The following is a 13,561-nucleotide window of genomic DNA, read 5'->3' as shown; positions in this document are numbered from 1 at the left end:
CAGTGCGTCTGATATCATGGTTTAATTTTTTTTAATGATCAAGTTTACCCAGTTTACGGAACACAAAATAATTAATTTCATAAGAAATAGAAGACATTGCCCCACCCCACCCCAGAAGCAGGAACTGAAATGACGCCCTGTGTTTGGTGAAAAGAATTTTACATTAAGAATAAAATTTACTTATTTTTCTTCACTACACTAATTACATTGTTGTTAATGAAATCCGACTTACTTTTTTTAACTACACCAATTACATTGTTGTTAATGAAATCCAACAGCATGCATATTAAATCAAAAATCTTGACAACGTAGCAAACAATTGAAACTACATATGTAAGTGAACACATCCAATTAAAAAGAGGTCCAAGTTTGGCTTGGCAGTCTGTAACTGCACCATCAAATACTCGCATGCATCTCTGAAATGGCGTTCCAACTTTCTTGTTACAAATATTGACAATGTTTCCAAGCCACTGAATCACAGATTTAATAACCCGTACTGAAAAATAAAGAAATAAATAAGAACTCTTTACTCAGTCATTTTAAAGTTAATTGAAGGATAGCAATCTGACATATTTGTAGGATTAATATTTCATTTACTGTCAGGGCCGCCTAGAAGGGGGGGCAAAGGGGGCAAGTGCATATGGGCCCGTGAGAAGTAAGGGCCCGTCAGATTAAGTGAGTCTGATTACTTTCTATTACCACGAATAATTTTATTATTCACAGATACATACCGGTATTATAAAATTTTGTAAGAGCATTATTTGTTACATGAATCTGACATATTAATCAACAATAGTAGAATTAATACAAATTAGCACTTCATTATGTAAATATTTAACTTTTATATAGTAGAATATTGGTTTCCCACATTAACAATCATCGACACGACACTTGAGGGCTCCGGGATTTTCCTGAAATATGTTCCCATTGCTTGTACCGAATACGTTCAATTGGCTTGTCCTCTTAACTACCAACCCCTGTCAGCTCACCGCAATATGCTAGTGGGCTTTTCCAAATCCAAGCCGGAGGATTACGTTTCCTTTTCAGTAGAGCCTATATAGTATGTTTCGTGACGAAACTTTCGTCTTTTCGTTGTCGTTTTTCTAGTAAATTCTGCTCATTAGTGTTACCAGTGGACAATGGACAAGCAGAAGGATAAGTCAGGAGCTGAAAAGTGCAAGGAGAGACAGAAAAATTGGAAGATATTAAGAAATGAAGTAGAACTTTGTTCGAAGTTGGTATGAAATTGACCGACCTTGGAAAACTAAAAAGTAGCAGACAAATTATGTCATTGAATGTGTTGTTCGAAAACAAGAGCCTTTCCAAAAACAGTATTACAGTATTTTCAAAACTCAAGAATGGAGAATGTATTCCCAGGGACTGGCTAGTGTGGAGTGAAACAAATCAGGGAAAATAGTACAGTGACTGATTTGTTTCTTTCCACACTAGCCAGTCTCTGGGAACACATTCTCCATTCTTGAGTTTTGGAAATAATACTGGAAAGGCTCTTGTTCCGTCACTTAGAAGGTTATTAGGCAGGTTGTGGGTAATTTTTTGAACAAAACATTCAATGACACAATTTGTCTGCCACTTTTTAGTTTTCAAAGGTCGCATATTACTTGCCAGGACTCAGAATTAGGAACTGGTATGTGTAAATTTGTTTCACTTGCACATATTAACACATCATTTTTACTATTGTTTGCTTGTTCTGATTCAATACCGGTACTACTGTTATTAGATTTTTTTTTCTAAACAGCCACAATCATCAGTATTCATTTCTAAGCATGAACTGTCTTCATATTTGACAACCTGAAAAGACGGGCTTGAGATTGGTTTATTTCCTGCATTTTCACTACCAATGCTCAATTTCACACCAACTTCAAACAAAATGAAGGAAATAAAATGTATTCAGAGTAACAATATGCCAAGAAAGACTGAGTAACCTTGGCCTCCTTAATCTGGAGAGCGATCTTGCTAGGTCTTTAAATTTTGATGATATAATTGATGATTTTGCATCAATAAAGTCAAGGAGAGTTGTTTGTTGATGTTGGCCTGAAAGTCAGAAATTACAGCTGTTTAAGAATAGTGTTTTATGAAAACGAAAAGACGAAAGTTTCGTCACGAAACATACTATGTAGGCCCTACTGAAAAAGAAGCGTGATGAATATAATATATTGTGCTAATGTGAAGTTTTGCTAAAAGGTTTCAATGTAACAACAGTGTATATTTTTAAATTCGTATCTGTGTATGGGGTTATCTTTTATTTATTTTGCAAATAATTATTATGGTCAGAATAAATTGGTAACTTGTCATTTTTAACTATTTTTCAATGGGGCCCGAGCACAATATTGCACAGGGGCCCATAAATCCTGTTGGCGGCCCTGTTTACCATATAGGAAAGGTTCTAGTATCAGTTTTTTGGGGACAAACATGGAATAGTTATAATACAGTACTAAGAAAAAGATAAAATTGTGAAGGGAACGGATTATTTTTCATTATTAACTAAACATCGGAAAAAAAAATTGTGGAGAAATGGATGTAGCCTACTCTTCTTACAAGAAAATGCACCCATTCACAAGTCTGATTGCATTACAGAAAATTGATATGTTTATTTTGAATTTATTCGTCAGATTTAGTCTACACAGATTAATTTCCAAAATTTAAAAAAGCTTTCATTGAATTAATCAGTAATAAATACTACAGAAGAGTGGTTTGCAGGCTAAAACAACATTTTTTAAAGGCTTAGAATTATTATTTTATAACCATTGTGCTAAGTGTATAGAATTGAAAGGTAATTACCGTATATGTTAAATAAATAAAATTTTGTTTTGCAATATTGGTAAAGTAACTTTTTCCTTACTAGGATAAGAACTACCAGTAATCAATACCACGTCATATTATGTTTAGCTTACATATGCTAACAATGATCCTCTTAATTGCCAGTAATATATCTTTTATCTTCTTTACTATAAGTTTTATTATCTTCATAACTTTACGAAAAGCATCTTTTATGGCCATAAATGGTTTCTTGATTGCTTCAATAATCTGTCGTACAGCTACTTTGAGTTGTTCCTGAAGTAAAGTAGACAAACTTGTAAATCTCTTGCATTTAAAGAAATGTAGAATTAAAATTATAATGTATTAATGTCGTACCTAGTAAATTTATTACCTGTCCACAGGCTAAAGATTCAAACATTATTTCTGTATTGCGTAGGGTATTTTTAGCTGGACCAGTCAGTGCTAGCACAAATGCAAAAGCCATCAGAGCTTGTCGACCACGTTTGGAGAAGAATTGAGGTAGAAGTAAAAACACTATCACTCTAAACAGAGAACAACAGTACAGCAATATTTGATCAATTACAATGAAATTTGTAAAAATATTTATGTTTTGATATTAGTTCACTCTTTAAGAAATGTTTATCTTTAAAGAACAAATAAGAATGAATAGACCTAATAACATTTTAGAACATCGGTAAGGTAACAATTTTAAAATCAACAACGTAGGAAAATACTACTCGTACATTATTTCGTTAGTCATAATGTAATATCAAGACTTCTCTCACTTCATGAGAAAATCGGTACTGAGTAGCAGTAGGGACGTTAGTCTTAGGCCTACGTTCTGGTCACCTTTGATCAGAATGAAACATTCTGCTACGGTATCATAAATTTTTCTGTCAGAGGCTGAATGAACCCCAGGACCATATGGACCATAATGTGGCCAGGAAGGATTAGATCATTGGAAAAAATCCATGATTCTATCGGGAATCGAACCAGCGACCTTGTAACTTATATTGAAATGCCTTACCCGAGACACTTACGCACGTCTCACAATTTACTTGTGCTAATTATACATATTAAAAATTAAATGAACCATTAGTACCTGCAAAATAACACGACATTGAATGTGTAGGCAGTCAAAAGATGAAACTTTCATTTAGTAGGCCTACTAAAAATGTATTTTAAAGTGCAAAGGTTAAAGCGTACGGTCTTACTATAGAGTAACAGACAAAATTAATAATTCATATCTTTAACTTTTCATATCCTGTGACTTAGATACTTGAATTTGCATCATTTTATCAGTAAGATTTTCAATTTCATGTAATCTAATTCAGACATGATCATGTCAGTTTATGGAACTTGGTATTAAGTACCCATTGTCTTTTATCCAGAATTTTTAATGAGCTACTTACTATTGTAGCTATACAGTATAAACGTCTCCTACTGTTAGAAGATCCCGGGATTAAAAAATAGTTGTGATATATTGGATATAATTTTTCAAATATTGTTCACTAATTTTGGAACATAAAACCAAATTTGCACATAGTACAATTATTTATAATGTCCTGTTACGTTGCACTTTACTTACCTTACTACGTGAGAGAATGCCAAACCCAGAGTAAGAATGAGCCCAAAAAACATACACCATAAAGTTGCTCCAGTCAGAGAAAAGTTCAACTGAATGATGAAGAACATGAAGAATACGTATGTGAGAAGAATACCACCTGTGTGCATAAACAATTAAATCATATGATTGCAAACCATTTAAAAATACTCTAACCGAGCAAGATGGTTCAGTGGTAAAACACTAGACTTGCTTTCGAGAGGTCTCGGGTTCAAATCCCGGGATTTTTGGTGATTTTTCTCGATCATAAAATAATTAGAAATTTAGTTATTTTAAGGCTAAGTGCCTGTTTGGTCCCCATTTCCATTGTAAAACATAGACATAGGCTTAATGTTTCTCAAGATCTCAATCCCTACTGATTGTAGGGCCTACATGGTTGACATGTCTCCTGATATGGCAGTTATCCATTGTATCAAAAACAACGCAGTACTACCACTTTAGTCAGTCGACAGTAGCGAAATGATCTTGCAGTTAAACCAACTACAAATAAAACTCTGGATTAACATACTACATGCATTTTCTTTACGTTACCGTACCAAAAAATCCCAAAATACTCTTTGCAATATAATTCTCGAATGATCCATCCATACGCAGTTTGGTGCAAAATTGCTGTAAACGATTGTCTGGTGACAACATGCATATTCGTCTCAGAAAATAGCGTGTGTTACGGCGGCATCTGTGAAGTAATGAAATTTTATGTCAGTAATTTTAGTGATGCAATGGAATACATTTCCTTTATGCAAGTTGGATTTTAGTCTTTCTTGCATGGAACCATATTAGGCTATATGCCTTTGTATACTTATCGAATATATTTTATGAAAAACAGACAGCATGTAAGTTAAAAACTGAGTAGAAATAACAGGTCGCGAATCGTTCACTTAAGTGCCTACTAACATAGTGCATGCTAAGCTAAGCGAAAATAAGCTTAGAAACAATCTATCCTACAGTAGCAAGCTTCATTTACCTTACCAGTACCGGTACTGTAATTACTTTCACTGAATATTTTCATCATATAAGCCTTCAAAAGCAACCGGGATGCCATCCCGCCCCGCCTCAAGCTCTGTAAATATATACCGGTACTAAGTTTATTTTCGTGTAGCATACACTCTGCTAGGGTTTACATAAACGATTACTGACCTGTTATATATATTTCAATTTTCATATCCGTTACAGTATTCAGTTTAACAATATTAGTGATGAGATTGTGGAATCCCCAACATCACTAATTTTTTTCTAGCTTTTATACGTAAATAGACCCATACAAGAAAGACTTAGAAACATTCGCCATAAAGAAGAGGTACCGTAAGTCAAATCGCTTGTCAGTGATTAGTAAACAAGTAAACTAAAACTATGGTACAGTACCATAAACAAAAAACAGTGACAAGGTTTCATTAACTTTTGCAATATTTTATTTAGGTAATTACGTATGTTAATCTATAATCCAATGTTAGAAATGAGTAAAAATAATTAGGATTTAAGTTTATATTAGGTATAATATTTCAATGTGGAATAAAAATCAATACCAGTAATTTGATATTATGTGTATTTATAAATGTAGTAAAAAACAAGTAAAATGTTAAAGTAAGCAAAGAAGCTGATCACTTTTGCACTATCAAATATCCTGTCTTTCATTAAGTAAATTATAACATAATATAATTACAGTATGAAATTTTCGTCACTTGCTACATCTAAAATTATTAGCTATAACTTAATGTAGGTATTTTCTGAAGCAATATAAATCTTAACGTTAATACCAGGTAAATGGACACATCTGCTACCATTTTCCAAATATATTTATGAAAGTAGCTTTGAAGTGATAATAAATTTCCATCTAATGTTCAGGTGGTAATAAATTTCCATCTAATGTTTAGAAATATCATATACCTTGACCAGAAATGATGATACTTATCAGCTATTGTATAAACTGGTGTAAGTCCATCATGGATCCTTATCGCATTTTCTTTTTCATGCTCATATCTCTTTAACTTTCTTCCAATTCTATATGCTTTGTAAGCTAGAATACAAAATGACATTCTGAAAATTATTATATTAGTCACGGAAAAATGATATACAGAGTATGCAGATGAGTTTCTCTCATGACAACAACCATTCAAGTTGCTATGGCAATAAGTTTTCGTTAATTTTGACAAATTATTTCTTTCATATTTTTATTTTAAACACTGCCTGCTTGAACGCATCTGATGGCTGGTTATATTGCCTTCTCGTAAGACCATTCAACAATGCTTTCGCTGAAATGGTGTTTGGCAGCACCTAATATACTATGTTTATCTGTATGTCTGCTCCAAACTACGTAAAAAAATAAAAAAAACTAGTTCTATCTATTTTGTGTCTTAGGAATAATAACCATCAGAAACTTGTGTCAGAAACTCTTGTGGATAAATTCGTGAAACCTCTGCTTAGTAATGTAAGAAAGTTATACGTAGAAAAAGTTTTACAGTTTTCTTGTTCTTTCAAGAGCAAAGAGTATAATGGATTAATGAAGAGGAGGAAGAAGAAGCTATTAGAATCGAGAAACAGAGTAATATCACAGTCTAGTATATACAGTCACGAAGCTCAATACGTAGGGAATATGCATCCATAGATAGTAGCTAACCACTAGGATCGCTAATATCTCCTCATTACAGACAATGCAAAATAGTACCGGCACAGTCTATTGTTCCTAGCACCCTCACAACTCAAGCTTCGTGACTGTATATACTAGACAGTGATAATATTTTAATTACGTGCTACAAACATAAAGCATAGGACCTATATCCACAAGCAACTTTACTGGCAAAGTCTGTGGATACCCAGAGTACCACAATTGGCTGCCATTATTATTCCATTTCAACAAGCTTGGGATAGGAAAATTTAAAGTAAACCTCATTTGAGGCCAGTGTTCGTGGCCCTTAAAATTTAAAATATTTGACTCTGATTTAGGCTACATTCATTCCCCATACAACTATATACGTCAAATAGCGCATGCTGGAATAACAATGGCTGATTTGTCGGCATTTCCAATGCAAAGGATTGCAATACTCTGGATATCAATGGATTCTATTCACTGGTTGGCAGGAGCAGCCATCTAGCGACAATTTTTTTCTATTCATGTTACATGTTCGACCATTGGATGAACAGGCAGTATAAGCAGCCATCGAATGCATGGATGCGTTCGAGCAGATGGTGATTTTAAATTATAAAATTATTAATGTCATAACTAATTACCACGACTAGGTGGGTTTTTTTTTTTTAGTGGCATCAAAATTCTGGATTCAGGCCATTTGTTTTCTGGCATCTCAATATAAAACCCACCTTTGGTTAAACTTTTATAGGTCACCAGTGTAGATCAGGCTGTAAATGTATTTGCTTGATGATTCGGAATTGCACTGAGATGTGGGTACAATTTCCGCTTGAACTGATTATCTGTTCCCCCCCCCACCCCACCCCAAGGTTTTTGCCAGCTGTAAGGTGATCCCGATAATCATTTGCGAATCTTCGGCCTCATCAGGCCAAATATCATCTCACTATCACCAATTTCATTGAAACTGAGTTAAGTGTTTAGGATGTGCTCGGGGTGTGTTTGTATGTTTGCAAATTTCATATTGTTCTAGAGTGTCAAGTTTCTGGTTTTTGGGCTAGATGTGTAGTATTTTCATGTCAGTGTCTATGTTGCTGTAGTTTTGGTTGGAGTTTGTGATGTGTTCTGCGTAGGTTGAATTGTTATGTAGTTTGCTTATGGCTGTGATATGTTCCTTGTAACGTGTTTGAAATGATCTTCAATACACACACCCTTTTCGACACAATCATGAACACATCCTACCATATAACAGGAACCAGAAGATAATGCGGGATCTTCACTAGGCTTTGGACAATGAAGAACAACACTTCGAAACTAGTCAGCGAGGTAATTTCCTAAAAATTAACACAGTAAAAAAATTGAAAAGTTAATCAGTCAGTAGTTATTTATTAGGGGACAATATTCACATTCATGTTCATATTCATTTATTGCATCCAACTGATCACATACATGATATGGAACATGTCAAAAGTAACACATAATTACTAAGCTACAACAGAATTAAAATATAACATACAAAATTTCAACATTAATTATAAAATAATTTCAACATTAACAAATACCAGTAATAACCACAAGAACAGATATAACACTTTACATGACAAATCACATTTCATTTAGCAGTCTGGAGTCAATTTCGACCAATGCATCCTTCATGAGAAGACATCCTTCTCGAAGTCAGGATCTGGAAAAGAGAAAGTAAAATTTTTTAAGTAAGGCATTCTCTTTCTATTCAGTTATGGTAATTTTCAATAAATTCTTCCATACTGTAAAAGCATTTTTTGATTAAAATTTTGTAAACAGCTTTCTTAAATTTTTGATGTGCAGATATTTCTTTAAGATAGTTTGTTAGGCCATTATACATAAGAAGACCAGCATGAATGAAACTGTTTTTATATAGAATTGTGTTAAAACTTTCAATAAAAATATTATCTTTATTTTTCGTATTGTGCTGGTGTGTGTCTGAATTTGTAGGAAAGCTATACAAATTATATTTGTTAAAATTTAAGGTTTTATAAATATAAATACAGGATAATGACAAGACATGTAATTTTATGGCCTGCTGGTGGTAGTTTGAGATACTTGAATTATGACTCTAATAGCTCTATTTTGTAGTTTAAATTTATTATTTATTTATTTATTTGAATATACATTTTCTTGAACCCTATTTTACCCGAAAGTACATTAGGGTTATAGTTATAGCCTGAGTTTATATTATTATAATGAGAATTCATTTGACGTGGGTAACCCAGTCTTGCTACTTAAAATTAACACATATCTACTACAATAATTTGAATTATTTACAGGTTCTTAAATTAATTACATATAAAATTACATTGACGTGGGTAACCCAGTCTTGCTACTTAAAATTAACACTTATATATACTACAATAATTTGAATTATTTACAAGTTCTTAAATATATTACATATAGACTTACATTGACGTGGGTAACCCAGTCTTGCTATTTACAATTAACAATTATATATACTACAATAATTAGAATTATTTACAAGTTCTTAAATATATTACATATAAAATTACAAAACTCTTTATAGCAGCACGTTTTTGTGAACAAATTGAATAGTGGTTTGTCATATATTATATTGCAAAAATGTAAATGTCCGACCAAAATAAATCTTTTGTTTTCGAACACTGGACAATGAAACAGAAGGTGATCCACAGTCTGCTCTTCCTCACAGATACATAAATAGCCATTGTCCTTATGCAATTTAAATCGTTCTAGGTAAGCCCCAAATTTCCCATGACCCGATAAAAATTGTGTTAATATAAAATCCGGTATAATTTGGTTTCTATTTAAGCGGGTGTTTAAATTTTTGGATTGCATTAGGTGAATTACCCCAAGAGATTATGTCATACATTAGGATAGAGAGAAAGTATGCAAAGTATAGTGTGCGAGCAGATTCAATAGATGCTGCTCTTATTTGTAATCGCAAGGCAAAGCAAATTTTACTTAATTGTTTCCCTAGTTCCTGAAGGTATAATTACGGACCATTTTAAATGTTCATCTAGCCACATACCAAGAAATTTTGTATTGTTAGAATATTGAATTGTTTCTTTTTGACACTCTATGACTGGCCACTCAGAATTATTGTTTTGTGAATGATGACTATGGTTTTCGACTTATTGATTACCGGTACCTACCCATGTAGGAAATATGTACTAACCCCATTTCTCAATTCCAGTGCTTACACTGAAGAATGCTACAATGCAGCATACATTGAAACAAGATATGTGTGAAACATACATTTGACCTGTGGAAAAGAAGATAACCCCTGCTTGTCAGTACGCCTAAGACTTAAAGTTCAAACAGCAATATCAGTAAATTATTGCAATGGCTGTTCTTCATAATACTGCAAGAGAGAATAAAATGCACCAAGAAATCATACCAGTTGAAGATAATCAAATGTCTGTAATTATAATGGAGATATGACTGGTGACATGATTAGAAGAGCTGTCATTACCAGTGTTTTCATTCATATTAAAAAAATAATAGCCACAAATCTTTTATAAGCTACATTTGTGTAAAATAACACGAACAGTTTCAATGGTAGTTCACCATATAGAATACTACTACATAGTCAATATACATTGCTGCAAATAATTATAAACTATAATTTTATTGTTACATGTCTGTTACAGTACAATGATTATTGCAACATTATTCATAAAATATCATAAATACGTAAAATTACATGGGAAGACTATATATTTTACAGGCCTACTGGTGATTTTCAATGTTGTTTATCGTAAAAATTATTACCTGTATCAAGGCTGCTTGGAAAAGAAGTTCAGTGATAAGGTAACTAGTTATAAGTAAAATTTGTGAAAAAAAATACTGTTGGTAGATAAAACCTACATAATTATTCAGTAAGTGGTGATTATTTTTATAAATGATTGATTAAATGGCAAACTTACTAGTGTTAAATTGTATAAGAACTTGTGGCTTACAGCTGTTTCGGTGCATCCTTCACACCATCATCAGAGCCTACTAGATCTCGGCGTCATCTCGACATCGCTGCCTGCTGTAGGGGTGCCCTCAAATTAGAAAACTTCTGCTAGATAAAGACTTTGAGAAAAAGTTAAGTGCTAAGAAACTAGTGGCTTGGATGGTCTTTTGTGCTGTAGTTAATGGTTTTCTTGGCAATAATAAAGCTGAAAATTGTATTGTATTGTATTTATTTATTCCCTGTACAATCAATTGAGGGGTTTGCCGGAAGAAAGGCAGATAGACCTCTACACCCTTCTTCAGGAAAACGGTTTAAAATCTAGTGAATAATTCGCTAATTATAGTAGCGAAATTTTGTTTTGATTGTACTGTACATACCTGCAGGACAGGGCTGCGTGCATGCGTGCGTGCGCGATTTAGTCAGTCAGTCTACAAGTAGAGCTAGTGCTGCGCGTTACCGCATACTGTACTGTGTGTTTTCTCTTGGTAGAGACTAAGCAAATATATATAATTCAATTTAGTCAGTCCAGTTGTTTCCTTTGACTACTTTTTATGTTCATTATTGTCCTTACTTTAAGAGTAAACAAACTTATGAAACTCATAGATTCAGACGGAAATATTTTATGTTCTACGAGTATAAAGAGATTTGTTACAATATTCAGAGTTTTGGGCTTATTGTTACCAGGATTATACAAAGAATAAATATTATTTATTTATGTTCACACAAAATGGAGATTTTCTTTTTCTGTTATATTCAGAGATTTTGCTTTGCGCACTTAATGTCTACTTCAGGATACTGAAATAATGTAAATTACTTTAGAAGTAGATAATAAATGTCATAAAATGTATTTTTGTTTCAATTCCATGTGAAATTTAAACCTGAAATCTACATTAAATCCCCTAAGCAAATCATTATATGGATAAAGGGCTTATAGACCGAAGTTTTATATGGGACAAATATAAGGAAATTTAATAATATAAATTGCCCAAATGCTACAAAACATTTATACTCGCTAAGATTTTTAATTTAATGTATAATTTTGTTCACTATCTGTATAACATTTCATTCAGGTGCGTTTTAAAATCTTAGATTGCCTGTATCTCAATTCACCATATTGACGTATATGCCCTTTTTCCGGCAAACCCCTCAATTACAGATTATAGGTTCGTCATTAGATACAAACACAAAATACAAACACACACACAAAATAAGATTTCTAGTACTAGTATGAATTTAATTTTAACACTCTTAAGTTTTCCAAAGAACAGTAAAACTACCAAAAGACACAATAAATAACAATATACAGGTACATAATACATTTTCAGTTTACAAGACATTAAAATAAATAGACTAACATAGATTAGGTAAAAACAAGATAGGCCTACACAATGAGATTACATTAAACAAGTTTATCATCTGAGGTGATTTATTTGGAGAGCGATTGAATCATTAAGAACAAAGAGACTTCACCTTAGTTATTCTGTACATTTATTATTAATATTGTTTGGAAAAAAATAATGTGCAACAGTAATGAAGGTAGATATTCTACTTTATAGCTTTAATGTAAGAAATCAGTAATTTTGAATGGCATGAACTGGAGCAAAATAGTTTTTACCCTGGTTTTGAAACCTTCATAATTTAAATGTTTAATATCCCCAGGTATCTTGTTATATAATAAGATACCTGTATGAGAAGTACTGTTAAGATTTTTGGTAATAGTATGAAAATTTATATGCAAGTTGTTGGCAGTTCTTGTGTTATGGTTATGAATTTCAGAGTTCCTTTTAAAATAGTTAAGATTTTTATGAATGAAGCAAACTGTTTCTAGAATGTAGATCCAGGGGAGTGGTATAATATTTAATTCTTGAAAAATTTCTTTGTTTGGAGTCCATAGAGGGACTTGTTTTATTATTTTTATTATTTTCTTTTGAAGTTAAAAATATTTTTATAGCTTCAGAGGACATACCTCAAAGCATTACACCATATGAAAGAATGGAATGTACATGGGCATAGTAACCTACTTTTAAAGTTGAAAGAGATATGCTTTTCGTATTATATAAAATTAGTGCAAGAACTATTAGATATCAACAACTAGGATGTCGAATGTCGCTAAAAATACATTTCCTGCATTCCCATCTTGATTTTTTCACTCAAAACAAGCTGTGTGCACAACGAACATGAGAAGAGATTCTATCAGGATATTAAAAAAATAGAGCAAAGGTATCGAGAAAGATGGGATCCTCACATGATGGGCGACTACTGCTAGTTTTGGTTAGAGAAAGTGACAGATCCACAAAAAGCAGCGGCGTGCAGTGATGACGTTTTCAGGGAAGCAATTCCATGGAAACACTGTATGTAGGCAACAGGCATCGAAGTCCAGTCGAGCAATGGCATACATACAGGCACCGCTTCCCTTTACATCACGCTACCGCAAGCCACTGACAAAAAGGAAAAAGTGTCTAACTGTAAGTGTTCCAGTTTATACAAGATAAAAAATAATATACGCTATATACTTCAGTTTACTGACAAACAGCTGACAAGAGTGTTCTTTAGACGATACTCTTCTTTTTAATCATAATTTAAAATAATTTATATATAATTAAATTACAGT

General features: G+C 32.8%; 1 protein-coding gene across 1 annotated transcript in view; it reads right to left on the bottom strand.

Annotated features, from left to right (window-relative positions):
* Positions 1 to 13,561, bottom strand: part of LOC138694645 (DC-STAMP domain-containing protein 2-like) — a 30,433-nt gene that overhangs the window by 16,086 nt on the left and 786 nt on the right. Inside the window, exons 2-6 of the mRNA XM_069818624.1 lie at positions 4,939 to 5,078; positions 4,367 to 4,502; positions 3,170 to 3,320; positions 2,913 to 3,072; positions 233 to 496 (exon numbers count right to left, since the gene is read on the bottom strand). Of these exons, the coding sequence (XP_069674725.1) occupies positions 233 to 496; positions 2,913 to 3,072; positions 3,170 to 3,320; positions 4,367 to 4,502; positions 4,939 to 5,078 (851 nt within the window). The remainder of the gene's footprint in view (positions 1 to 232; positions 497 to 2,912; positions 3,073 to 3,169; positions 3,321 to 4,366; positions 4,503 to 4,938; positions 5,079 to 13,561) is intronic.

This window comes from Periplaneta americana, chromosome 1 (assembly GCF_040183065.1).
Source record: "Periplaneta americana isolate PAMFEO1 chromosome 1, P.americana_PAMFEO1_priV1, whole genome shotgun sequence".
NCBI lineage: Eukaryota > Metazoa > Arthropoda > Insecta > Blattodea > Blattidae > Periplaneta > Periplaneta americana.
The sequence above is the reverse complement of the archived record's forward strand: the minus strand, read 5'-3'. Positions and strand labels throughout refer to the sequence as shown.